General features: G+C 54.4%; 1 protein-coding gene across 1 annotated transcript; it reads left to right on the top strand.

Annotated features, from left to right (window-relative positions):
* Positions 1-4,721: 4,721 nt before the first annotated feature.
* On the top strand, positions 4,722-25,609 carry SLC19A1 (solute carrier family 19 member 1). Its single transcript, XM_074189935.1, has 6 exons — positions 4,722-4,806; positions 12,206-12,398; positions 19,050-19,815; positions 19,897-20,089; positions 21,213-21,354; positions 23,245-25,609. Exons 2-6 carry the CDS (start codon positions 12,225-12,227, stop codon positions 23,437-23,439), a joined length of 1,470 nt encoding a protein of 489 aa, XP_074046036.1. The 5' UTR covers positions 4,722-4,806; positions 12,206-12,224; the 3' UTR covers positions 23,440-25,609.
* Positions 25,610-27,540: the final 1,931 nt, after the last annotated feature.

Here is a 27,540-nt window from a genome sequence, read left to right on the forward strand (position 1 = left end):
AGCTCAGTACTTGGGAAACTCTGAAAGAAAATGTGGGAGAGAAGAGGAATTAGACTGACCACCCAACTGAAGGTCTACAGAGCCATTGCACTGACCTTGTTGCTGTATATCTGTGAAACCTGGACAGTCTACCAGGAAGATTCTGAGGATCACCTAGTAGGAGAAGATCCCAGACACGGAGGTCCTTTCTCGGCTAAACTACCTGGCATTCCAGTAATACTACAGAGAGCGCAACTATGATGGGCTGGACACATTGTTAGACTGCCAGACATACACTTGCTAAAAAAAAAACAAACTCTTTTATGGCAAACTCACCCAGCAAGAGCACCCACAAGGGGGGCAGGTCAGAAGAAGTCATGCTGAGACACCCTGAAGGTCTCATTGTTGAACATTAGAATTGGGAGTCACTGGCACAGGACCACCCAGCATGGCATGCCCAGATCAGTGAGGGCCGTGCTCTATGAGGAAGGTAGAATGGAGGCAGTTCAGAGGAAACGTGACATCCCTAAGTTGAGAGGACCCACCCCAGGTGTTTGGACTCTTTGTGCCCAACCTGTGGTGGACATTCTGAGCTCTTCTTGGGCTGATCAGCTACAGTTGGATCTGTTGTCATTTGTCTCAGACTAGTGATGTCATTTTGGTCTTCTTTGATAACAAAGGACAAGAACCTACCACCTAACAACCTTAGGCAAGGCAGCTCCCCTGTGAGACCTCTCCTTCCAGTCTCATTCGGAAGGTCTCAGTGAAGCTCAGGGCCACCAGTTGCCAGCACTAGGAAAGTTGTGCCTGTGCTGAGGAGTGATTGGGCCCAATTTGTGTCTGCCTGTACCCACTCAGGACTGTGACACAGTGGAGAACAGGGGTAGTTTTGTGGCTACAGTAACTGGGTTCCGACTGGCCTCTGCAGCCTGGTGTGAGCCCAATGTCTCTGGGCCTCATATAAAGGGGTTTAAGGAGCTTTCCGAGAGAGGTAGTAAGTTCCTTGTCCTTGGAACTCTTCAAGCAGAGGCAGGACTATCACGGCTTGTCAGGCATGCAAGAATGGGGATCCATTTGATGCCATATTTGAATGAGAGGTCACCAATATCCCTTCCCACTCTCTGGTTCTGTGATGACCTCTAGGGTCCCTCCCAGCTCTCAGAGTATAACCATAGTCCTATGATCTTTTTTCTTGGGAAATAAGAGCTATGAGAAAAATACACTCCGTCAGTCAACAGGTATTCATTTATTAAGTGCCTCCAGAGTACCTGACCGTCACCAGCACTTTCCACTGGGAGATGTGAGAGAGAAGGGAATGGTAACCTCACATGCTTCACTTGGTGGACTCCCAAGGTAGAAACCCCTCACAGCATTTGTGGTACAAGGCCTTGTCTCCGGCTGTAACCACAAAGAGAGCCTGCAGTTTGTCCCAAAGGCCTCGTACGAGCCTTGGGTCTCCCGATCTTGAGCAGGGCACATCACCTGGGTCTGATCTTAAACTTCTCTTGGTTTTCCAAATTCTCCCTTGGCTGACTCCCTGCCAATAAACTTCTCTTTCTGTGTGATCTCCTGTGTCTGGCCCACAGTCATGGCTCCTTTCATGGGCAACCCCAAAGGAGCCCCTTCCAAGACCAGAGGGCCCATGGCCCAAGTGCACATGCCCACCGCCCAGCTGGCTGAGTGTCTATTCTCAGCATCTACATCACCTTCCCTCTAGTACCATGATTGCTTTTGGAGAGTCTTCTCTACTAGTTTGCTCCTTTTCCAAACAAAGGGTTGGGTAAGGCATCCAAAGTTAAAAAGCACCCAGTCCGGGAACTGGAGCTCAGAATTCCCTAGAAAGGGGGACTTTCAGGTGAGTGACCTCCCTCCACCAGCGCAATGAGTATATTCTCTGGAACCCAGTGGTCCTCAAGACTGGTCCAGAGAATTGCCTGCCCAGGGTCCCCCTGGCTCTTTAGCTAAACACTGGGATGGGCAGTCTTGATTCCTTCCATTCTCCTGCAACATTGGGTTAATATTCACTTCTCCTAACCCAAAATTGTCCCATCAGACGTGAAAGTTTATTAGAGCCTTACCCACTCCTTAGAGCAGAAGCCGGAGAAAGAATTTGAACTTGCCTTGCCTGTTAACTGCTGCTGCTCCTCTTCCTCAGCCTACGGTGAAGCCTCTAAATGTGGTTTAATCTGTAACCTGACCTAGTTTATCACTAATTTGTTGGATGAGCTTTCTCTCCCGAGGGGCCGTATGAGATGATTTAACTGCTTAACTGAGTTTGTTCCACTTTTGTGATATTGAAGGAAGCTGGGGATTATGCATCCATTGTCTCTGTAATTTTATGGTTTAAGAAAGGTGCAGGGTGTATCCAGGGAAGACTAGTGTCTCTGTGCAAGGGCTACTGAGCCCTTTTCAAGGCTGCTTTCCACCCTTGATGTGCACCCGAGTCCCCTAACACTCACCTGTGGCTCCCAGAAGCTATAGCAGGCACAGTGGCCCACCCTGGTAAGTAAACCATTTCAGCAGGCAGGCTAAATGAGATTGAGGGTAACCAAGGAGAATCAACCCCATTGGGGAGTTAGGGGGATATCTACACCAAGCATGTGAAGACTGCCATTGGTGCAATGGGCAGATGAGAACTGTTTGTTCCAAAGGCCATGAAGGCAGGTGAAGCGGGTGCTATGGAGCACCTAGAGCTTGGTCAGACTAAGAGGCCAAGGTTCTCCCCTGGATCTAGGGCCATTATCAATTATATTGATTCTGTCTTGCCACTGAATTATAATGACTCTGGAAAAGAGAGGGAGCCTTGTGCAACTCTGCTTCACTTCAAGCCAATTGACTACAAATCAAGACACAGCCCATGCCATTTTACCAGTTTTACCATTCTCAAAGTTATATGACGAATGAACGAGCATGTGACTGAGCAGCTAGTGAGTGAGTATACACTGCCAGCTGCAGTCCCGACCCTGCCCACAGACACCCCAGGCCATAGAGTCATCTGCTCCCTGGAAGCAGCACTGGCATCGGGCAGTCCCCTGAGTGTCTGAGCAGCTCACCTCCTGGTGTGAGGAAGGGGCTAGAAAAGGTGCCCTACAAACTTCCTGCTCACCCAGCCTTGACAGGTAGAGATCCCACCCTGGGTTGAAACACACACAAAAATGTACAGAAAGGTCTTCAAAGATGATTCTGGAGCTGAGGAAATGGTGGGCCGTGAACATTATAATGTCAATGAATAATTGATGGGTTCCTTTCTGGGCTGACCTTGCGCTGCTGAGGTTCCCCATCAAATTCCTTTCTGTGTTGGCCTTGTACCAACAAGAAGCCAGGTGCACCCATCTTGTTAATGGGGCATTCTCCTGCGGGTGCCCCGGGTGTTGTGCTGACTCCCCATCCCATGCACTTTGTGATGGAGGCAGAAGACAGCTGAAACTGGGATCTCCCGGCTATCTTATCTGAAAGGTGGCCTGGGGCTCTGAGTTTTATCTGTTATTCAGACAAAGGACATCTGTGGCTGGTGCCCTGAAGGCTATCCAAGGGGGGCCGCTCCTCAGATACCTAATTCACCATTTCTTAACCCCTTCAGGACATGCTTGAGCTAGGCCTTAGCCACCCTTAGGCCCTCCCTGGTAGCACCCTAATCCCTGCCCAAGCTCCTCGCTTTAAAAGATGCCTCCCTTCCTCCCTTGAGTTTGCTTTTTTAAATTTTTTACTTTGGTTTTTACTTTTTTTAGTGTTGTTTTTTTTTTTTGCAAGGCCAATGGGGTTAAGTGGCTTGGCCAAGGCCACACAGCTGGGCAATGATTCGGTGTCTGAGGCTGGATTTGCACTCAGGGCCTCCGGACTCCAGGGCCCGCGCTCTGTCCACTGGGCCACCTAGCCGCCCTCTCCCTTGATGTTGCTAACTTGCCCTGAATAAGCTTCTTAAGTTCTCAGTCCAGAGTCGGTGGAGCTGGTCCCGGTGCCCCTGTGCCAAGTCCTCTCCCTAGGGCGGCGGAAGGGGCTCAGGCGCAGACAGCACGAGGCGCAGCAGGGTCGGTGCCAGCGGCCTCTGTGTCTTCGCAGTCAGGGTGGGCGGTTGTGCCCCCGGGCACGGGGCCTCCGGGGAGGCTCTAGAGCCTGCGCTTGGGCCGGGCTGGGGGCAAAGCCTGGAGCCCCCGCTGCCCACTGACACCTGCGCCCCTCTTTGGCGGGCAAAGCGCGACGGCGCCCCAGCCCCCGGGGCAGCAAGCCGCCCTCTGTCTCGGGGCCTCCTTGGGGCTCCCCCGCGGCGCAGGTGGGGAGCCTGAGGCGGGGGGCGTCCGAGGCGGGATTTGAACTCAGCGCTTGCGGACTCCGCTGCCCCGAGGTTGGGACTGTCAGACGCGGGGGGAAGGGGGTCCCCGGGCTCAGGCCCGGGCGGGCGCCCAATCAAGCCTTACGTCATTCATTTGTCGGGGCAGTGCCGGGGGCCTCCCCCAGCGGGGGGGGGGCACCGGCGGGGCGGGGCGGGGCCTGCCTCTCCCGGGCTCCCGCTCGCCGCCGGCCCCGCCCACGCCCCGCCCGCGCCCCGCCCGCGCCCCGCCCGCGCCCCGCCCCGCCGCCCCCTGGCCCTTGTAGTCCGCCGGCGCCCGCCGCGCACGCGTGTCCGGAAGTCCAGGACTCCGAGTCCCAGCAGGCCGCGCGCGGCCCGGGCCCGCCCCGCCCCTGCCCTCGCCCCGCCCCCGGAGAGCCCCGAGGCGGCCCAGCCCGAGGCGGCCCAGCCTGAGCCCGCGGAGCCCGGCCCGGCCCGGCCCGAGGTCCGAGCGCCCCCCGCCCCGCGCCCCGCGCCCCCCGCCGCGGCGCGTGACTCAGGTACGCGTGCCCGCCGGGCTGGGGGGCGGAGTGGGGGGCCGCGGCGCACGTGGGGGCGCACGTGGGGTGCGCCCCGGGGCCCCGGGATCGGCGCGGCGCGGGCCAAGCCGGCCCCGGCCCCATTCCACAGAGCCCCCTCCCCCGGCGTCCCGGGCCCCGCCCAGACCCCCGCCTCAGTGTCCCCGGGAGGTCTTTCAGAGACCCCCCCCTTCCCCTCCGAGTCTGTCTGAGCCCCGGCCCCGGGGGGCCCCGCCGGGGCCAGATGTGTGAGGGTGTTGGGGGGCCGAGGCTTCCACCGGGCTGCGGCAGCCCAGCTCCGCCAGCCCCTGCCCGGGCCCGGGGCTCAGGTTCCCAGTCTGTAAAGCCAACAGGCTGTGAGGGCCCCCCCAAAGTGCCTTCTGTGCCCCCCGGGGCCTCTAGAGTGGGAGGGCTGGATCAGAGACAGACAGAGAGAGAGAGAGAGAGAGACAGAAAGAGACAGAGACAGAGACAGAGACAGACAGACAAGAGACAGAGAGAGAGACAGACAGAGAGAAAAAGAGAGAGAGAGAGAGACAGACAGACAGACAGAGACAGAGACAGACAGACAGACAGAGAGAGACAGAGACAGACAGACAAGAGACAGAGAGAGAAAGACAGAGACAGAGAGAGAGACAGACAGAGAGAAAAAGAGAGAGAGAGAGAGACAGACAGACAGACAGAGACAGAGACAGACAGAGAGACAGACAGAGAGAAAAAGAGAGAGAGAGAGAGACAGACAGACAGACAGAGAGAGACAGAGACAGACAGACAAGAGACAGAGAGAGAAAGACAGAGACAGAGAGAGAGAGACAGACAGAGAGAAAAAGAGAGAGAGAGAGAGACAGACAGACAGACAGAGAGAGACAGAGACAAAGAGAGACAGAGACAGAATGTGTGTTCTGCCTGGTGCACACCTGCCCGCACAGCTCCGCTGCCTGCTGACCCAGCCTGCCCTCAGGGAGCTGTCCAGCTCGCAGGTGTCTTCAGGACAGGCGCGTCCTTCCTTGGGCTGCTCAGGCCACCCGAGCTCGCACAGGCCGACTCCAGAGAGCGGGGACTCTCCTAGGAGAGGGCGAGGACCCGCTCTCACAAGGGAGGCCGGTGCTGCTCTCTGCAATCCCAGAGACCTCTTGGAGGAGGTGACCTCGGGCCACCAGATAGCACACCAGGTTATGGAGGGAGGGCTTCCCTGGGGCAATGGAGGGAACAGACCCCAGAAGAAGCAGCTTGACCAGAGGGAGGAGGGGGCTGCCCTGGCCTGGGGTGACTCTGACCTCAGGCCCTGGTCCATGAGAGTAGCAGCTGCTTGAGGGCAGGCCTGTCTGTCTTCCTTTGTCTCCCTGGTCCTTAACCCGGTGACACCCTGGATCTGTGTTGATCTAGCGCAGGGCCCTTGACACAGCAGAAACTGCAGACCCCTGGGGTGAGATCATGGCCCAGATCTGTGACATCCCAGGACAGGTCAGAGCAGGGGAGGCAGAGACAGCTTGGCCTGGGGGAAGAAGACAAGAATTCATCACCAAAGGGGACTCTGGACCTGCCCTTGCCCTCTCTTTTTTTAGTTCCCCTCTGTTTGCTTCTAACCCATGGGTATGATGCTTGAGGACTTGGAGTTGCAGCAGGAGAGGATGGTGGGAGATGTGCCAACCTCTCCTGCCAGGCCTAGGCAGAGGGCCAGCTCTGCAGGGTTTCAGCTGTGAGAGGGCAGACTGGAAGCCTAGGGTCATGTCAACTAAGCCTACCCTTTTCCCAGAATCCAAAAACCCAATGCAGGTTGGCTTTCCAGGCCTTCCTCCCCACAGCGGGTACACAGCCCAAGCATCCAAGAGAAGAGAGCATTGGACTTCCAACAGTGCCAATTTTGGGCCTAGGCACCTCTGAGTGACCCTGCACAGGACCCTTCCACCCTGCCTTGTGAACCCCTAGGTGCCTTCCTTCTCAGAATCAAGTTTTTAAATGAATAAACTAAAATGCAGGAGCACAAAGAAAACCAATTATATTGAGCAAACTATTTTCCCCATCAAAGTAAGGTCCCTATCCTTTGGGAGGTCTCATTATGAACCAAGGGGAGAGACTGACCCCTGAGAGCCCTTTGGAGGAGAAAGGGGAGAAGAGAGGGAGGGAGGGAAGAAGAAAAGGAGGGGAAAGGGGAGAGAAGGAAGGAAGGAAAGAAGGAAGGAAGGAGAGAGGGAAGGAGGGAAGGAAGGAGGGAGGGAGGAAGGAAAAAGGAGGAAGGTAGAAGAAAGGAGGGAAAGAAGGGGGAAAAAGAGGGAAGGAGGAGGGTCATATATTAAGGGACTAGGAGATTTCTTGCTGCTTGGAAGAGGCAGCAGCAGAGCAGGTGATCTCACCTCTTCTGTAGTGTCATTTCCACTAACTGAACCGGTGGAAAATCTGATCTGTGTCCAAGCCACTGGGGCCCCAAGAGGGTGGGGTGGGATTGGACCTGAGCCTGAATCCTGCCCCTGCCTCCAGCCAGAATAAGAAGAATATCAAATATTCCTGTAGTGCCAGCTGTGGTATTGAGGCTTTACAAATATTCTCTCGTTTGATCCTTTGGTCCCACACCCTGCGAGGCACTTGAAGAAACGGAGGCAAAGTTGATGTGACTTGCCCAAGGTCACACAGGGAGCATCTGGGCTAGATTTGAACTCAAAGCTTCCTGACTCCCAAGTCGAACCTACTTCCCTCCCATCTTCCAACTGCCTGCCCAGCCTGGGCCTGTTTGGGGAGCCCACCAGATCTCTCAGAGCCTCCATGGCTCTGCTTCCCCACTCTTCCCTCCACCCCCACCTTTGACCTAAAGCAGGAAGAATGTCCCTGGTATGGTGGAGAGAGGGGGCTGGACCCAGAGCTTTTTGATAAACTCCCCTGGGGCTTGCTAGCCTTCAATCCCAACAATCTCCCCTTCCCTTTCCCCCCTCATTCTCTCCCTCCTCTCTCCCCCTCCTTCTCCTTCCTCCCCCTCCCCCTTCCTCTCTCTTCATTCTCCCCCTTCTCCTCCTCCTTCTCCCCTCCTCCTTTCTCCCTCCTCCCTCCTCTTTTTCCTCCTCCCCCTCCCCCTCCTTTTCCTCCCTCCTCATTCTCTCCCTCCCCCTCCCCTCCTACTCCTCCTTCTCCCCACTTCTTCTCCTCCCTGTCCCCCTCCCTCTGCTTCCTCCACCCCTCCTCTTCCACAACCTGGAAGAAGGAGATAGAATTGGCCCCATATGAGGGAAAGGAGACCATGAGGGGGCAGGGCAGGGCCTGTGTCTCCTGCTCAGTGAGAGGATTCCTGTCTTATTCAAACTCTGGCTCTGTGCTGACCCTAGCTTAGCAGGGTCCTGCCCACAGTAGGTGGTTATCAAGCTCCGTGTTGTCCATTTCATGGGTGGGTTATTCGGCATTTAAACCAAGGGTCTTGAGCCCCTGCTGAGTATTTCTGGGCTGCACTTGCCCTTTCCCCTACTAGTCTGAGAGGATGGGCCAGGCCACAGTGGTGCTCCCAGCCCATCCCTCAGGGCATGGTGCCCATTCCCTCTGCCCTGGCAGCTGCCTGGGCTGGGAATGTGGAGAACTTTGACAAACTTCTGAAAGGAGACTGAAAGGAGGCTGTGAGCAGGGGCTGGAGGCGGCTCTCCAAGAAAGGCCCCAGATGGGACTGGGGGGACCCTCGCCTTTGTTAGTCTGTGGGCAAGAAGCACAGAGACCTGGAATAAGGCTGTAGAACTTGGCAGCCCACAACAGAGTCCCTGGGCCCAGCAAGACCCCTACACTGGCTGGAGGTCCCAGTGCTGCAATGAAGGACTCTAATTCGTGAGATTCTTGACTTTCCTTTCCAAAGTCAGCAAAGGAAGACATGTGAGAAAATGCAAGCTCAGTTGTGTGACTTTGAGGTCTTTTCTAGATATCTCAGTTTCCCTATCTGAAGAAGGAGGTGGGGCCAGTGGGGCCCCAAGTCAGTGGCTGAGTGGGATAAATATCCCATTCTGGACACCCCATTTCCTGGCTCCCCTCCCTCCAACTGCATCTCTCCAGGGTTAGAGTAGACACTGAGTCCCAGCTTTGCCCCTCAGCCCCAGGAGCTCTAGTCCAACCTCAGCCTGCTTCCAGCAGAGGGGGTGGCTTTGGTGGTGAGTACCCCCAGCCAGGGTATCGGGTTACTGCTACAGAGAGGTCTGGCTCTGGTCTCAGGACTGCCCCTCTCCCATCTGGCCTGCCTGCCCAATTGACTGTCCTCCTTCCCTCCCTCTCCCAAGAGAGGCCCCATCGACTTCTCCTGAGCCTTTCCCCAGGGGTTAAAGACTGGCTGGGCCATGGCTAGGGCCGTGGGAAGAGACACAGATTGCGCTACTTGTCCTGTCCCTAGGGAGTAAGACTGAGACCCAAGTTCTGGACCCAAGTTGTGCCTCTCCAGCCAGATTGTAGTACCTGGGGACCCCAGGCATGCATACGTGGGGTAGGTGGGGAGGCAGGCCCATTGAAGAGGAGGCTGGGGCCTCTTCTGCCTTTATCCGGCTTCCATAGATGACCTGTCTGTCCATCTTGGGAAGTAAGTCATGGAGCACCCAACCTCAGTTTCCTCCTTTGTAAAGTGGGGATAATAAAGAGCCCTCACCCATTAGAGATCCCACATAGAAATGTAGGTTACGATTATCCCCAGCGGCGATGACAGGCTCAGGAGACTCCAGGCTTCCTGAAGGCAGGGCTGGCTTCATTCTTGTCTTTGCATCCCTGGTGCCTGGTCCAACCCCTAGCCCCTGGCTCCATCAGGGCCTCTTGAATGAATGAGGAAGGGAGGCCAGACTTGGGCCCCCAGCAAGGCAGTGACCAGTCCTGGGCCAGGGCAGGCCTTCCCGGTAGGGGATGGCCATTTTCCACCCGAGGAGGGAGCGGTGTCGGAACGGCGCCCTTATTGTTACAATGTTGCCCTTGCTGGATACATTGTTGTCCTGGTTCTGTCCAGACTGGTTTCCAGCTATCCCAGCCGGTCCAGTGTCATGTCCCCTAAGACTCAGGCAAACAGTGAATGGAGCCCTGGCCTTGGAGTCGGGAGGACGGGCGTTTGAATCCGGCCTCAGATACTTGACTCTTTTTTTTATCCTATTGATATACTTCCTTTTTCCAATTCCATCCACATGCAGATGCATTTTTGTTTGTTTTTGCTAGGCAATGGGGTTAAGTGACTTGTCCAAGGTCACACAGCTAGGCAGTTTTTAAATGTCTGAGGTCACATATTTTTAAGTTTACAAAGTTTCCTCCTACCCCCCACCCCCTCAGTGGTGAACAGCCAGGTGAATATAATACATACCCATTTGTGTTTAATATGTTTACAGATTAGTCATTTTTTGTATGAGGAATTAGGATTAAGGGAAAAGAAAGCAAACTATGAGATAGGAAAGAAATACATAAGAGGAAATTTTTAAAAAGTGAATATTCATTCAGATTCTGTAGGATTTTTTTTTAAGGTTTTTGCAAGGCAATGGGGTTAAGTGGCTTGCCCAAGGCCACACAGCTAGGTAACTATTAAGTGTCTGAGGCTGGATTTGAACTCAGGTACTCCTGACTCCAGGGCTGGTGCTTTATCCACTGCACTACCTAGCTGCCCCTAGATTCTGTAGGATTTTTGTTTGTTTTATTTTGTTTTCCTTCCTCTGGTTGGGGATGGTATTGTTCATGGTTGGTCTCCTAGGGTTCTAGCTCTCTGAACTGCTGAGAGAATCTGCATCCATCAAGGTTGATCAGCTTCCAATGTTGTTTTTTTTTAATTAAGGGGTTAAATGACTTGCCCAAGGCCACACAGCTAGGTAATGATTAAGTGTCTGAGGCCGGATTTGAACTCCTGACTCCAGGACCGGTGCTTTATCCACTATGCCAGGTAGTGGCCCCTAATGACATCACTGCATAGAATGTTCTCTTAGTTCTGCTCCCTCCACTCAGCATCAGTTCCTGTAATTCATTCCATGCTTCTCTAGAGTTCAGCCATTATGGTTTCTTATAAAACAATAGAACTCCATAACATTCACATACAATATCTTGTTCAGCCATTCTCCAATGGATGGGCATCCCCTTAATTTCCACTTCTTTGCCACAACAAAAAGAGCTGCTGTGCATATTTTGGAATGGGGGGACTTTTCCCATTTTTTTTTTTATGATTTCTTCTGGATATAGGCCTAAGATTGCTATTGCTAGGTCAAAAGGTAAGATGTGTTTTATTGCTCTTTGGGCAGAGTTCCAGATTGCCCCCCAGAATGGTTGGATCCGTTCACCATTCCACCAACAATGCATTAATGTTCCAGTTCTCCCAGAACCTCGCCAGTATTGATTCTTTTCCCTTTTTGTCATCTTAGCCAATCTGACAGGTGTGAAGTAAAAGTTTGTAGTTGTTTTAATTTGCGTTTCTCTGATCAGTGATGATTTGGAGCATTTTTTTCATGGTTGTATATAGCTTTAATTTCTTCATTTGAAAACTGCCTGTTCCTATTCTTTGACCATTTATCAACTGGGGACTGACTTGTGACCCTATCAATTTGATGCAATTCTCTATATATTTTAGAAATGAGACCTTTATCAGAACCCCTAACTGTGAAAATTATTTCCCAGCTTTTTGTTTTCCTTCTAATTTTGGCAGCATTGGTTGTATTCGTACAAAAACATTAATTTAATACAGTCCAAATCATCCATTTTGCAATTTATAATGTACTCTCTTGCTTGGTCATAAATCTCTCCCCTTTCCACAGATCTGATAGGTAGAGTGTTTCTTGTTCATTGGTCTGTAGTGTCACACTTTACAGACTCATGACTCTTACTTGCTGTGTGACCTTGGGGGAGTCACTTAACCCTGACTACCTCGCATCCAGGGCCATGTCTAGTTGCCCTGATCCCTGTCTGGTCACTGGAGCCTGATGGCTCTGGAGGAGAAAGTGAGCACCGTCCCCTCCCCTCTCCGCTGAAATCCAATTCCTGTGCTGTCAGGGTCTAACTTCCCAGATGTCAGGGTCTTCTTCAAGAACAAGGCAAACATCAGCACAGTAGGATTTCGAAACATGTCTGTTTTCCTTCCCCAGGGTTTTTGTCCACATGGTTCCCATCCTAGGAGTGCCTCCCTCCCCTTGGCCTCTCAAATTCCTGACCATCCTTTCAAGTCCAACCCCCAGGTCACAGCCCCCATGAAGCCTTCCTTGATCCTCCCAGAATGTTTTGCTTGGAGCTCCATTTCCCACATCTCTACATGCCTCTAAGCCCTAATCCCTCATAGCTGGCTCTCCTTCCTCCCTTCAGGTGACCTCAGGGCGGGGGCTGCTTCAGCCCCTCCACCTACCTCCTTACTGAGCCAACAGTGCTGGGCTGCAGAGCTTAGGACTAACTAGGTCCTGGTTCCTTTTGTTCTGCCCCACAGGAAGCCAGGCTGGGATGCCATGGCCCTTGCCATTGTAGACACCGAGAAGCCAGGGGCTCCGGCCCCAGAAAAGTCCTGGAGGTTCCTGGTTTTCTACCTCTGCTTTTATGGCTTCATGGTTCAGATGCGGCCTGGGGAAAGCTTCATCACGCCCTACCTGCTGGGCCCAGGCCAGAACTTCACTCAAGAGCAGGTAAGTTCAGTCCGGGGAAGCCAAGCTATGGTCTTGCTCAGCCGCTGCCCCAGTGGGATTCCACCAGGTTGTACACTGGCTCCTCCCCATCCCCAGCTGGTCTGTGCCTTCCTTAGCCACCAGCCTCGACCCCCTCTGGTCCCTCGGGGCTCCCTATTAAAAGCACCTGGTGGGTAAGGGAGAGGACCTGGCTGTGAGTCCTGCTCTGGCACAACATTCGGGGCACCTTCGGAACAGTTTCCCAAGGGGATCTCCCCTAGATCTGTGACCTCAAAAATAGTCTCTGGCGTGCCTCAGTTTCCTCCTCTGTAGAAGGAAGGTCCCAACTCTGGGTCTGCCATCTGTGTTGCAACTTCTCTTGCTGAATCTTACTGAGCCTGTGCCCCTAAGGGTGTTGTTCTCTGAGAAGGTCCTCATAGGAAATCCAAAGCAGAATCAAAACCTCTCTCAGGTGCTCTGTGGGGCTCTTGCAGGTGCTCGGTTATTGACATGGATCCCCTGCCCCCTCCACTCCCCACCTGCCTCCTCCCTCCTTGCTGGGGGCAGGGGCCCCGGGGGTGGCCTTTTGGGCTCAACCCCAGCACAGGCATTGTAAGTGCTCAGGGAAGACTTGGGGAGTGACCAAATGAGGGGAAAACTGTCCAGAGCCCCTTGCCTGGAGGGTCAAGCAGAGAGCTGGGGTGGGAGAGGGGGGACGCAGAAATGGCCTCCTTTCTGCTCAGGTCAGGGAGAAGCCTTGGGCTCCAGCCTCAGCTTGGGGCCTAGTTCCTGAATGGCCCAGACCAATCGCTTCTCCTGTCAGGATTCCTTCAAAGAAGGGAGCTGGATGGGGGGGGGGGGGCTCCAAGGATGTCTCTGTTGGGAATATTAGTGGGCCTCAGTTTCTCCCTCATCCATTGAAAGGGCTGGATTGGAGGACCTGGGAGGTATCTGCCGACCCTAGGGCCCAGTCCTGCAAATGCACCTGAGAGTGGCCAAGCAGCCAGCTAGGAGGAAGTGGGGCTCTGGAGGCTTCTCAGACTGTCAGCAATAAAGGACTCAATGAGAATTCCACCAAGGCTGAGCTGGAGGGGGGCAGGGCTCTTCTGGCCTGGCCTCCAACCCTTAACACCCTAAGGCCTTGGCTGAGATTCCTCCCAGCTGCTGCAGAACACCTTCAGACTTTGGAACCATCCCCAACCCTGACTGATTAACCAGCCCAGGCTCAGGGAGGCCCGTGCCTACGTGTCTCAGTCATGGTGATAGGGACCTGCCCCACTGCTATCTGGAAATTGCCTGCTGCCCTGCAGGAATCTAGGCTTGGTTTTTGGTTCCTTTGAATGTCCGGGGGCAGGGAGGGCAGGAATGTTTGCCCTGCTGAAGCCTGCTGGGAGCCTGGAGACAAAGTACAAGCCTGGGCCACCTAATTAAGCTCACATGCCTCCGACAAGCCTAATCACCCAGCAGGCTGGAGCTGGGAAATTTCCCCTTGACTCAGCAGGAAAAGGAAACAGAGATATGACCTTTTTAAAAATTTTTTTAATTTATTTAAGGCAATGGGGTTAGGTGGCTTGCCCAAGGTAACACAGATAGGCAATTATGAAGTGTCTGAGGTTGGATTTGAATTCAGGTCCTCCTGACTCTAGGAGGCTGTGCCACCTGGCTAGAAGTCATCACAGAGATTGGTTCACTCACTCCCTCCTGACTGCTAAACTCCCTGGGATTGGAGGAATGAGAATAGACCACAGTGGAAAGTAATCCCAAGCCCCAGGGCCCTTCAACTCCCACCTTAGCATATGGAAGACCTCCAGGATGGGGAGCTCACCACCTCCCCTAGAGCTCCTGCTTTGGTCTTCCCAGGGGGCTAAGCAGGCCAAGCCCAGAGCCTCTCCACAGTAGGCCCTTCAGAACCCCCAGCACACCTCTGGTACCTGTCAAAGCCCTTTCTCCAGATCAGCCCCTTCCAATTTCCTCAGCAGCTCCTCACTGGTCATCAGTCACTCCAAGCAGGTTCATCCTCCTCAGGCCCTCCCTTCTGTGGTGGTGTCCAGACCCAAACTTGCTGCCCCAGGCAGGGTCTGCCCAGGGCCAAATTCAGTGAGACCAGACCTGCAAAATCTCACTAGAAATTCACGCTATTGCACAGGACCAAAGGGTGCTCCCAGTTCGTTTTTGGATCAAGAGGTCCCTGGAATGATGTTATTGGGACAAGATGCTGAAACAAAACTCCTCTGGGGCCATTGTGGGGGATACACACACACACACACACACACACACACACACAGAAGAGTCCTGGAAACAGAGTCCTGAGTTCAAAACCAGTATCAGGCACTTCCTAGTTGTGGGATCCAGAACTAGTCCCTTCAGCCTGACTGCCTCAGTTTACTCATCTAAGAAATGGAAATGAGAGTCACTGCAAGACTTGGCCACAGTAGGTACTTTGGAAATCCCATGCCAGCTCAGGGCTCCGGAGACCACTGAGCCAGCCCTTGCCCCCAGAGAACCTATGTTTTACAGTGAGAGATCACCCTGATCAGCACCTAGGAAGCCATTTAGAAGAGGACACCAACCCCCGAGCCCCTGCAGAACCCCAGAACCTTTCTGAGCTCTGGCCCACACAACTCCAGTAGTATTGTTGAAACTCGCCTTTGGGTGAAGATCGGACCAGACATTGGAGGTGCCAGGAGAGGCCATCCTTGGATGTCTAAGCCAAGATGCTTCCCAAGGGCAAGGAAGCGGGCTTGGACATGGGACCATCCTCCCATTTCAGAAGCAGCAGGTCAGAAGCCAAGGGAAGTCTGAACCCACCAGGCCAGGACAGCTAGGGAGGAACCTATTCATTGAGGTGACAGAAGCCCTGGCTGGGTCTGAGGCAGGCCCCTCAGAGGGAGAATAGAATAGGGCAGAACAGCCCACTGCAAGTGACCCTGTTTCCCCCTGCCTGCTCCAGTACCTAACCAACCCAGAAACATGCCCTGCTGGAGCAGAATGACAATTCTTGGGTAGTTGTGGGCACTGAATAGCTTGGGCCAGCCCCTTCCCCACTGGGCCTTCTCCATGGGCCTCTGCTAGCATGTCTTCAACTTCCACTCCTATGAGGGGTCTCAAGATAAATTGGCTTCTTCCTGTGCTCCCCCGGCCTCCAGAGGGGCCCAGCTTCCAGCCATAGGCCATGGATCCTAAGGCCCCTACAGAATAATCAACCAGCCCCTTGACTGGACAGCTAGAACCCTTCCCAGTCCACCCGTCTCCATTTCTAGCCTCACAGAAAGTTCCTTCTGTCCAACCAGATCAGCCTTCTCTCCTCCTCATGCACAGAAGCTATCCCCTCTCTCTTTGCCTCCACACTGGCCATCCCACATCCCTGAGGCTCTTGAAACCCCTGCTCTCCCTCCCAAATGTCTTTTATGCATAATTGTATTATGTTTCTTCTCTGAATACTTGTATGAGAAAGGCAGGGTGGCCCAGGAGAGAGAGGGAGGGAGAGACAGAGAGAGAGAGGAGACACACACACACACACACACACACACACACACACACACACACACACACACACACACACGGAGGAGGGAGGAGAGAGAGAGAAGGAGAGACAGGAGAGAAACAGAAAGAGGGAGAAGAGACAGAAAGGGAGGAGAGAGACAGAAGAAAGAGAGAGGAGATAGAAGGAGGGAGGGAAAGAGAGAGGGGAGAGAGAGAGAAGGAGAGACAGAGGAGAGAGAAGAGATGCTGAGAGAGGAGGGAGTGGGGGGGAAGGGAGGGAAGAGAGTGTGAGTGCTGACCCTGAGCCAGGAAGCCCCAGGGTCCAGTATCTCCTGGGCAGCTCCCCAAGGCCATAAGTTGCAGAGAGGCCAAGATCTGATGGCCCAGTGGCTTCCCCTCGGGCATAAATGTCTAGATCTAGATCTACCTACACCTACCTAAATGAGGCCTTCTCCTGAGTCTCCCTTGGAAAGTCAGCTCCTGGCCTCTCTCCGTACCCCTCCCCCTGCATCCCCCTCCCTGTGCCTGACATCGGGGAGCTGCTTCATGACAGTTTGTTGAGCAATTGCTGCACTGATGCAGGGCTGCCCTCCTCTAAAAATGCTCAGGCTCAGGGCTGGGTTCAGGATCTGATCCAATCCCTCCATTTCCCAGAAAGGAAACAGGCCCAGGGTTCTAAAGGAGCTTAGTGAAGGTGGTTGAGGGGTCCCGGCCCCCTGCCTTGCAGGGTCCTGCTCCTTCTCCCTCCCTGGTGCCCTCCCCCCCCCCCCACCTCCCACCCCCCATCTGTTGGCCTCTTGAAACACGGGGCGGGCAATGGTTTCAAAGCAGGTCCACAGACCTAGGTACAGAACCGCCAAACTGGACATGGTGACATAGCTGACATTGGTGCCCGAGGACCCTCCAGCTTGGGGCTCTGACATTCTCCAGCAGATGTGTGTGTCCCAGACACACTCCTACCAAAATCACTTTGACCTGCCCTCAAACTCTAGCCACCATCTTGGGTGGCCTTTCTACATCTGCCTTTTCATTTCCAAAGCTTCCCAGAGTCCTTGCCTTTGTCCAGACTGAATTCCAAGGCGGGGAGGCTGAGCAGACCCTTGGGTCCAATGGCAGCAGGTGCTGAAAGGGGGAGGAAGCTGGGCCTTCCCAAGCCCAAGACGTTCGAGTTTTCTAAGAAGGTCCTTTTGGTTGACTCTGGCTTTCCAGAAGGGATTCAGGCCCCAGTGATTGGGCCCCAGGCTGAATATGGGATCTGGCCTCAGGCCTGCCCCCTGGAGGCCAGGGGAAGGGGCAGGTAGAGAAGCTCACCAGGACTTGGTTAAACACTTGGCTTTATCACCTACCCCCTCCTCTTCTAGTCTGGATTGCTGGCTGGACTCCCTCAGTCCCACAATTCACTGCTCCCACCCCCAAAACCTACAGTAGCTGCCAATGCCTCAAGTCCAAAACCCCACTCCCCATTTTCAGTCCCCTGACCCCTACCTACCCACCCACCTGCCTTTCTTTCCCCTCTTCGGGCTGTGTCCTTCAGAGTTCTTCTCTCCCTCAGCCTCAGCACGAAGCCTTGGAGTCCATCTCCTCAGAGGAGGCTGTGGCTCTCCTCAGCAGACCCTTGTGGGCAGGTGACTCAACCACCTTGAGCACCCCCCAACCTGGGTCAGGTTAGCTGGGGGCAGATCATGGCTGGCAGGTCCCACCTTCCACTCTCTCAGCAGGGCGCAGTAGTGTCCTTGCTAAGACCAAGGGACTGGGTCCCATGGAAAAGATGGGTTTTTACAGCGGAGGCACCCCCAAGATCTCAGCAGTCATCTGCTAAGGATCCAAGCCCCTTTCAAAGAAGGCAGCTGGGGAATCTAGGTTGGCAGTTTAGGAAGCCCTGATTTCAGCTTCAGATACTTCCTAGTTCTGCAACCCTGGGCAAGTCACTGCCCATGCCTCAGTTTCCTCAAATGTTAGTATCATCTACTATATGGGCTTGCTATATGAGATGAGCTTCAGAGAGCACTTTTCAAAATCAAGCCCTACCAAATCCTCTTAGTATTATTACTGTTATTTGTGAAGGTGCCTAGCCCATTGCCAGGCAAATCAGACATGCCTCCCAGAGGGCAGGGCTGCCCCCCACCAGAAGGCCCAGCTTCCTCCTGACCTTGCCACACTGCCCCGGGCTTTCCTGGGGCCTCTGACTTCTTCCTTCCCTCCAGTCAATGAGAGATGAACTGGGGCATTCATGCAGCAGACAGGTCTTTGTGAAAGCTAGCCCCAGGCCAGCTGGCACCTCCTTCCTGGACATTGTCTCCATGGCAGCCAGTTGAGACCTCTCCTTCCCCAGCCTGTCCCTCCTGCAACTCTCTTCAACTGTGGCAGAGGTCACCAAAGCCTTGGGTTTCACTTCCTGTCCAGCCCACTTGGTCCATTGACCAGCAGCACATGGAGTTTCTTCCTCTGGGTGCTCTCATGACCTTTGACTGCTTTCTGTGTGAGCCCCTTTGGTCTGAGGGAACCCTTAGATGCTCCAGTGCTTGAGACCCTTCAGGCCTTCACAGGACAGCTCACCAGAAGTCATCTGTGTGTCCTGTCCAGCCCCCTTGGAAGCAAGGACTTCCTTACTGTTCTAATTCTCCCCATTGATAAGAGAAGGTGGAAGGGTGAAGAGATGGCTCAGAGTGGGAAGGCCTTCCCCGGAGATAGAGGCCTGCTGAATGTTGGAGGGGCCTGGGGAAGTTGGTCTTCCTGTTCCTAAGGGGCTTCTGCTCCTGCTGCTCCTCCTTGATGTCCATGCCCCCAAGGGGTCCGACTGCTTCCCCAACCCAAGCCCTGCAGAGAGTGCTGCTGCCTGTCTTACACAGGAGCAGATGAGACATCCGGGCTCTGCTGAGGCTCATGGCTATGGTAGAGCCAAGCTCAGCCCTCTTGAGGGATGGGACCTTGGTTCTCTGGAAAGGAATAGCAGAGGGGCCTGAGAAGACCCACCTGGGCCTGGGTTCGCCACTGTGGTCGGGCCTGGTCCTCTCAGAGCCCCCAGCCACATGCACCCTCAAGGAAGAAGGCTTGCTGTGGAGGTAGGAGATCTAAGGGCACCATGCCTTCGGCCCAAACCATTTCACTCCCTGGCCCCCAGGTCACCAGATTCTCACCAGGAGGCAAGGGGAGCAGAAGCCCAAAGTGGGCACTCTTCTTGTCTTCCAGGTCACCAACGAGATCACACCAGTCCTGACCTACTCGTACTTGGCAGTCCTGGTGCCCATCTTCCTGCTCACAGACTTCCTGCGCTACAAGCCGGTGCTGGTGCTTCAGAGCCTGAGCTACCTGTCTGTGTGGCTGCTGCTCATCTTCGGCCCCAACATCCTCTCCATGCAGTTCATGGAGTTCTTCTATGGCATCACCATGGCGGCCCGTGTGGCCTATTCCTCCTACATCTTCTCCCTGGTCAGCCCCACGCGCTACCAGCGAATGGCCAGCTACTCCCGCTCATCGGTGCTCATGGGCGTCTTCACCAGCTCCGTGCTGGGACAGATCTGCATCACGGTGGGCAGGGTTCCTTTCATCACCCTGCACTACATCTCCCTGGGCTTCATGGTCTTTGGGCTGATTCTGACACTCTTCCTGAAGCGGCCCCGGCGGAGTCTTTTCTTCAATCGCCCCCACGAGACCATGTGTAACGGGGCCTCGCCCTCTGAACTGGACCAGATGAACCCAGGCGGGGGTGCCAAGCCCCCCCAGGGGTGGCTCCTGGCCCACTGCAGGGACTGGGTGCTGGTGCGGATGCTGAAGGAGCTCGTGGACATGGCCCACCTGCCACAACTGCGCCTCTGGTCCCTCTGGTGGGTGCTCAATTTCGCCGGATACTACCTGATCGTATATTACGTCCACATTTTGTGGAGTGAAGTGAACCCCACCACGGACAGTTCCAAGATCTACAACGGGGGCGTGGATGCCGCCTCGACTCTGCTGGGTACAAATCCCTTTTCCCTTGCCCTCCTCCCCCTGGTGCCCAGGAGGCAGCAGCTCTGAGTAACCTGTCCTGTCTCCCCAGGGGCTATGACCTCCTTTATCGCGGGCTTTGTGAAGATCCGCTGGGCAGTGTGGTCAGAGCTGGTGATCGGGGGTGTCACCGTCCTTCAGGCCGGGCTAATCCTCCTCATGTACACCACCACTAACATCTGGGTGTGCTACGTGGCCCTGGTGCTCTTCAGAGGTTTCCACCAGTTCCTGGTGCCCATTGCCACGTAAGTGTCAACCTGAGGTCTCTTGGCAGCTCCAGACCCCAGAGAGGCCCTGGGCTCCCATCCCACTGCTAGTCACCACTCACCCAATGGCTCTGGGTGGCTTGGCTCCCCATGTGTAAAATGGGCCTCTGGAGGCCCTGCAGCTCCAATTCTGTGACCACGTGATTCAGTGTCTGTTGGTCAGGTGAGGAGGGGGAGGAGGAGGGGTCTGCCTGGTTCTGACAGGCCCCTCAGAGCCCACTCAGGAGGCCAGGCCTCTAATCTGAGACCCTCTGAGGTCCCAGAGCTCCCTTGCTTGGACTCTGCATCCCAGGTATCTCTCCCTTCCCCATGTTGTCTCCCAAGAGGCTGAGGCCAGCAGAGGCTCCCTCACCTCATCAGAGTTGCCTGGGGAGGGGGGAGGGGGAATAGCTACTAGGGGAGGAGAAGGGCCTCTCCTACCTGGTCCCAGGGTCCCATAGGGCTCTTCTTGGCCTGTATAGTCCATGGGCTGGCTGTCTCAGGTGGTTCAGACCGTGGTGCTTGTGAGACCAAGGTCATTGCTTCCTCTAATTCCATAGTTAGATGGGGTGCCCTGACTTCCTGGGGGTGACCTTTGCCCACCCTGAGTCCTGGCAATGATAGGATCTAGCTGTCCACATGCAGGGGCTCAGCCCCGCTTCCTGTCCCACCTCTTGGTCTCTGGCACCATCTTTGTCTTTGGGAAGGCAATGAGCTGAGGTGAGAGGCCGGGTATTGAGAACAGGCCCCAGGCTGGGAGTCCATCCCAGGCCACCGGCAGAGCCTCTGCTCTGGATCCCTCTCAGGATCACCTTGTCTTCTAGAGGGCTCAGGGCAGGTTTGCCAGGCTGTCCCAGGCCTCACCTTGCCTGGGAGGAAGGGGGCTGTGGATATTGCTGTCCCTTAGAGACGGTGAAGCTGGGGCCCATCCAGTATGAAAAGTATTCTTGTACAGGCGGGGCTCAGTGAAGTGACTGGTCCAGGGCCACCCAGCCCCTGAGGGTTAAAGCAGAGACTCCCATAAGGAGCCCCACATTTTCTGTGCTGAAGCTCCCGTGGTGACCTAGGCACTGATTCTGGGGCCCCCTTGTCTTTTAAAGTGACAGCTAATGTCTCTGCCTAGTTTCCAGATCGCCTCATCTCTGACCAAGGAGCTGTGTGCCTTGGTGTTTGGGGTTAACACTTTCCTCGCTACCATCCTGAAGACCATTGTGACTGTTGTCGTGGCAGACAAGAGGGGTCTTGGGCTCCCCGTCCGCTCCCAGGTATGCACAGCACACATTTATGTAAGGTTTACTGTGTGTTGGCCATAGTGCTAAGGGTTTACAAATAGGGTCTTGTTGATCCTCACAAGGACCCTGGGAGCAGAGAGATGCTGTGGTGTTCCCCATTTTACAGATGAGGAAACTGAGGCAGAGAGAAGTGATGTGACTTGCCCAGGGTCTCACAAACCCACAAGAGTCTGGGGCCAGATTTGAACTCAGGTTGGAGGACTCTGAGCCTGGCACTCCAACCACTGAGCTGCCCCCAGGCAACAGGCTCTTCTGACTTGTAAAGCCCTTTAGAACCTGGCCCCTACCTCTCTTTTCTCCCTTCACCCACCTTGCTTCCCTTCCTGCATCTCACAGAGAGCTGGCCTGGCCTTCCCATCTCTATGCCTTTGTACCAGTCATCCTCCCACCGTGGGGCTTGCCATTCTCGCCTCTGCCTCTGAAGCTCCTCAGTTCTTTTAAAATGTAGCACCTCCTTATTCTCCCAGTGCTGCTGGGCCCTCCATACTCTACTTCCACGACCAAGTCAGGGCGGGGGGTGGGAGACAGCCACAGCCTCCATGCCCTTCCAGTTTCCTCTGGCCCCTAACGGTAACCCCACAGCAGAGGAAAAACCAGAATCTGCAGAGAGCTCCAGCTCCAAAGCCCCCCTTCACACAAATCTAGCTCTTAAGCAGGAAACAGTGACTAAATTAAAAAAAACAAGACTCCTTACTGAATAAAAGACAAAAGCAGGCGCCACCCAAACAACGCCATCCCCCCTCCCTCCATAACCCCAGATCCCACCCCCTGCCGGGGCAGCATCTGTGGTGGGGAGAGTGGGCACAAGCTTAGACCTATCAGGGAGGCACTACGTGTGGATCCCTGGTACTTGGGGTCACAAGTCGACTGCAGATCTGGATGGTGGCAGTCTATTTAGGACCCTCTCTGTCCCTCGCTTCCCTTTCTCAGTGAGACAGTCTGGAGGAGCTGCTCAGGCTCTGACTCTGGCCCAGAAGCAGGGCTAAGCAAACAGTAACTGGTCAGCCGGCTTCCCAGGTAGGCTCCTGTGTCACCCGGAAGCAAACCCTCAGGCAGAGCACCTCAGGATTGCCTTAAGGGAATTCCCCCCTAGCAAAGCAGCCTTGCCTGTCAATCTATCTGGGGTGCAGGACACGAGGCCCATCAGACAGGTTCCCTGCCTCCACCCCCATGCCCCTGGGTTTGCATGTCCCTCTGGTGATCTGCGCTCTGCCTGGCTGCTTTCTGATTGGGGTTTGATGTCTTGGCTTCTCAGACTGGCTCCTGTCTCACTCCAGGACTGTCTTGGGGGTCCTGACTCACCTCTGTCTTGGATCTCACATTTTCGGCAGATGTGGCACAAATAGTTAGTAGATCATGATTGCCCAGACCCCCAAACAGGTCTTGGTTCCAGAGTTTCCCAAATCATAATAGCGGCCACGTAAGTCATCTTAGGTGGGGAAGCGAGGCTGTGGCATGTGGATGGTCGCACATTCTCCTGAGGGCTGAACTTTCCCTCTTGGCCTCTCTGACCCCCCCTTCCCAAGCGGCTTCTCTCTTGGCTTTCCTGGACTGTGTTCTCCGGCAATTCCTTTTTTGTTGTTATTCTCCCAGATGCTGTCTCTTTCTCTTTCTCACACCAATGTTCTTTTTCTTCTCCTTATGGGAAATAAAATTTCTTTATGAGAAGGGAGAAAGCCCTCTTGTGCTCATCTCCACAGTGCTTGTGGAGGGTGGAGAGTGTTTCATTCTTTGTATTTGAATCCCCAGCACCTCAGAGCCCCTGGTACATAGTAGGTGCCTAAGAAATGCGTGTTTGGTGACTGACTGACACATCAGCAAACAGAGCTAGAGTCCCACTCACCACCTTCTCTTCTCTTCTAGTTCCGAGTCTATTTTGGTTACTTCACAGTGCTGACTGTGGCCTATTTCTCGGGGGCCATATACACGGCAGTGAGGCACTGTTGGCAGAGCCAACCCCAGAGCGAACCCCCGGCAAACGAGCCGAGGAGCCCCACGGAGACGTCAGAGAAGATGCAGAGCCCGGAGGAGGATGGCGTTGCCAGTGTCCGGGTCTGATGGGAGGCACCAGTGGGCAGAAGGATGATCCCATGGGCTCGGACTTAGGTGGGAGTGAAGCCCCCCTTCCATCGGTGGGCAGTGGGCCCAGGGGGCTCTGCTGTGACCTTGTCTCTTCTGCCACGTCCTACTTTGAACGCACTAGCTAGAGCCAGGTATAGGGTCACAGGACAAGCACCTAAAGAAACTGAGGCTGGGAGCCTGACCCCTATTAGGTTGGATAGTGTGCTATCCATTCAGCTCAGTTTGGTCTGGCTCCCTCCAGTCACTGAGTACTCATTTTCCTCAGTTTGCCCAGACCCTGAAATGATGCCATCCAAAGACTCACTACTTGACTGAATTAGCTCAGCTACTGCATCAAGAACTGGCGCCGCAGGTGTCCAAGGCAGCACCCCGACCTGTGGTGGGGCCTCCGGGCCGGCCCTGGGACCCCTCCCCCCCGGTCTCCCCACACACTCACACTCACATTCACACATGTAGAAATCTATATCTCTATGTGTGTATATCTGTACGTCCACACATGCTCACACCCACTCATACACGCTCACAACTCATACTCATACATACTCTTACACATATGCACATGCGCTCCTACTCACTTATGGACACACTCACACTCATGCATATACATGCATATATACATGTGCACATGCATATCATGCACAACACACATTCATACACACACATGCTCAGACACACAGGCATAGACACACGCATGGACATCACATACAACACGCATGTGCATGTGCATGCACACACACACACACACTACATGTGCACACAGGTTTGCTCACTGAGTCCCTTGCTTCCCTGGCTGCCGAGCTCTCTCCGTGAGCTCACACACAAATGAAGGCTGACCCATAAATAAAGGTAGCCTCAGAAGCTCAGCACCCATCCTTCTGCCCACTTGCTCTTGCCAGACCTGGTTTGTGGGGTCCTGCCATCCCCTGCCTGGCAACCTTAGAGGGGCTGCTTTGAATTTGAAACGCATCCTTCCCAACCCCCTCTGGAATGCCCAGCTCTGGAGGACAGCTCTCCTCTCTTGTCTGATGGCTAATTTCCACCTGCCCCTTTGGGGCTTGTGTACAAATGGGAGGGGGAATGCTTTTGCTCAACCTGGCCCTTCCGCCTCTCACCCTGCCCCCAACACAGCCCTGGGTCTGTGGTTCTGCTGTGGTTCTGCTGTGGCCCGCTGTGGGATGGCAAGGAGATACCTTGGGGATGGTAGTCCCTACTGTGTCGAGGGGGAGCTGCTGGGGCCAGGGAACAGGCCCTTCCTGCTCCCTGTCTAAAACGGCAGGCCCTCGGGTCCTGGGTCCTTGGCTGCCCTCGGCCCCTCTCAGGCTCTCCCATTTCTGCTCTTCTCTGTTGAGGTGCTCTCTGGAACTGCCGTCAGTCAGCCCCGGGGAGGTGGGTGCTCCCTGGAACTCCTCAGGTCTGCAGGAAAACTGTGAAACCTTCCATCGCTGGTCTTCAAGCAGAGCTGGGATTTTGCTCTGGAGACCTTCTGTCCCAGGAGACCATCGCTTGGCTCCCCAGCGGCTGAACCAAGAGTTAGGCTTCCATTTTTGTGGGAGAGCCAGCTGCCTGGTCCTGTGGCCATTTCCTTCCCTGACATCTTGACGGAGACTGGGCTGCCCGAGTCACCTGGTGGAACCTCGGGCTCCCCATTTGTAAAATAGTGACCTACCTCACGGCAGGGTTTGGAGGCTCAAGGGGACTTGGTTGGAGCTCTGGAGAGGAGTTGGTCACCCAACAGTATTATCTCCCCCTCATCCCACAGGCTGGGGAAGGGTCCAGTCAGGCCTGTGTCTGTATGCTGGCTCTGCCCCTGGTTGCCTGTGGCTCTAGGCTGATGCATCACTTCTCTGGGTGATGTTCCGCCCTGCAGAACCCCATCACGATGGTCCTCCAAGCTCAGGAAGCACAAGATACACAAGTCACAGCTGCTTCTGAGCCAACAGGCCCACCTCACCAACCTCCTGTTCCCCACCCAGAGGAGGGCCCTCTTCCCATGCACCTCTGGGTAAGGAAGGGCTTTGTCTGACATGTGTCCTTGGTTGAAGACCACAACGCAACTCTTTTTCACTCTAGGCTATCAATCCAACTTTATGATAGAAGAGGATTTCCTTTATGTAATAAATGAGTTCATATAGGAATGAGTGATGTGTGCTGCTTTGCTCTGGGGCCCCAGCCCAGTGAGTACTGTCTATGGGAGGGCCAGGAGGGATAGGGGAGGCAGTTCAGGAGGGGCAGGAAGTCCTTCAGGGATGAAGTTCTGAAGATGTCAAGAGAAATGATTCCACTTGGGAAATGTAATGGCTGTCCAAAGAGACTGGTGTGGATGCATAGAAGGTTCTCAAGGATGGGTCTGAAGTTAGAAGGAAGGCCAGATTGCAGGTGGTGGATCGGGGAGGCCTGGGGTGTGCCAGGGTGAGAGGTGTGCCAGGGATGAAAACTGAGTGAACTGCCATGATAGCCAAGGGATAGAAAAAGGGGGCATTTAAGCAAACCTGTAGGGGACCAAAGGAGATCAGAAGCATCACAGCCTACAAAATGAGATAAAAGATCAATAAGGAGATGCAAGGGAGCCCCTGCTGAGCTGCCCCCTTGGAGCTGCCTAACCCCTTTGAACTGTGCCAAGCAAATTTAAGAGTTCTGAAAATGTGAACTACTGGCAAGTCTGTAGAGGACCGCAGGGAGCACAATCATGTGAGGCTGCAGAAGGGCAGAGGTCCCCCTCTTCAGAAGAAGAAAATTCAGTCTGCAGGAAGTAGTCAGGTCTGATGAGGTAATGCAACAAAATGGATGAGAAGGGCATCTCCCAAAAGGAAAATGGGCACCAGCCTGGCTCATTTCCTTTTGGTTTGTAAACAGACTGACCAGATGGAGAGCCATGGATCAGGTTTTTGAACAGACCTCATGATGTGGGCTAGCTAGATGATGCCACACTCAGGTGGTTTAGAATAAGCTGGACCCAGGCTAGATGTGCCAAGGTCAACATCACCAGGAAGGAGGTGTAGGGAGCCAGCCACAGGACTGGTGAGTAGCCTTACCTAGACCAGTTAGAGTTTCATAAATACAGTGGACAGTGGTGTGGCTGGCACCCAGCCAGAAGTGAAGGTAACGTCTCGTCAGGACCACCCCCAAGTGGGAAGTCATCATTTAGTTTGAAAGTCAGATTTCTCTTTCATAAAGACCAGATTGGGGGGGCACAGTCTGGACAGTCTGTCCAAAAGAACTTGGCATGAATACCCAGTGATATGGCAGCCAGTCCAGAAGCTGATTAAACATTGGTTAAGTGCCCGCTAAGGTGTTCCCTGGCAGCCTTGGGAGAGTCTGTCCAGGAGTAGAGGCTGGTGTCCACTGGTGGCTGCTGTCCCAGAGGATTGGGCAGTTATGGGGACTACTCTTGAGAAGACACAGAAAAGCTAGATGGGCTGGAGGACAAACGACAGAAAAAGGTGGAAGTCACCAAGGTCAGTACATTCTTGATTTTTCTAGGAACTTGTTCAAAATCAGAGCTGGCCTGGGGAGGCTGGTGAAGATGCCCAGGAAACTAGAGGCTGGTATGCTCCAGGAAGGGGGAAAGAAGCAGTCATTAGCCTGGGATGGGCACCAACCTCCCCTTGGTTCCCTTGGAAGGGTTGGGAGAGAAGCTTTCATCTTTGCTTGGGTTCTCTGAAGGGAAATGAATTGAAAAGAGGATCCCATGGTGGTAAAGGGTGGACCTTGGGCTTGGCAGCCTTACCTGTGAGTCTGAGGCTGCCATATTGACTGGAATCAGACCACAAAGTAATCAGAAAATGTTGAATAAAACAAATGAACACGCTGCAATAGATGATATTCCTCTGTGGTTTTGTAAGGCAGTATGCGGCCCTGGGGCATCTGTTCCAGTTGGAGTTGGATTCCACTGAAGGATGCATGGAAAAAAGGGAGAGAGGCTGGGGCAGGGACTTCATGCCACAGTGAGGCCCTGCCCTGGGCTTGGAGGAAGGAGGGAATGTCTGGAAGAGGAGACAAGGAAGCAGAATGGTTGGAAACTGGGAGAGAGGATAAGGGCAGTCAGGTACGTGAGGAGGCTGTGAACCCAGGTGCCTT

This window comes from Macrotis lagotis, chromosome 5, assembly GCF_037893015.1.
Source record: "Macrotis lagotis isolate mMagLag1 chromosome 5, bilby.v1.9.chrom.fasta, whole genome shotgun sequence".
Lineage (NCBI taxonomy): Eukaryota > Metazoa > Chordata > Mammalia > Peramelemorphia > Peramelidae > Macrotis > Macrotis lagotis.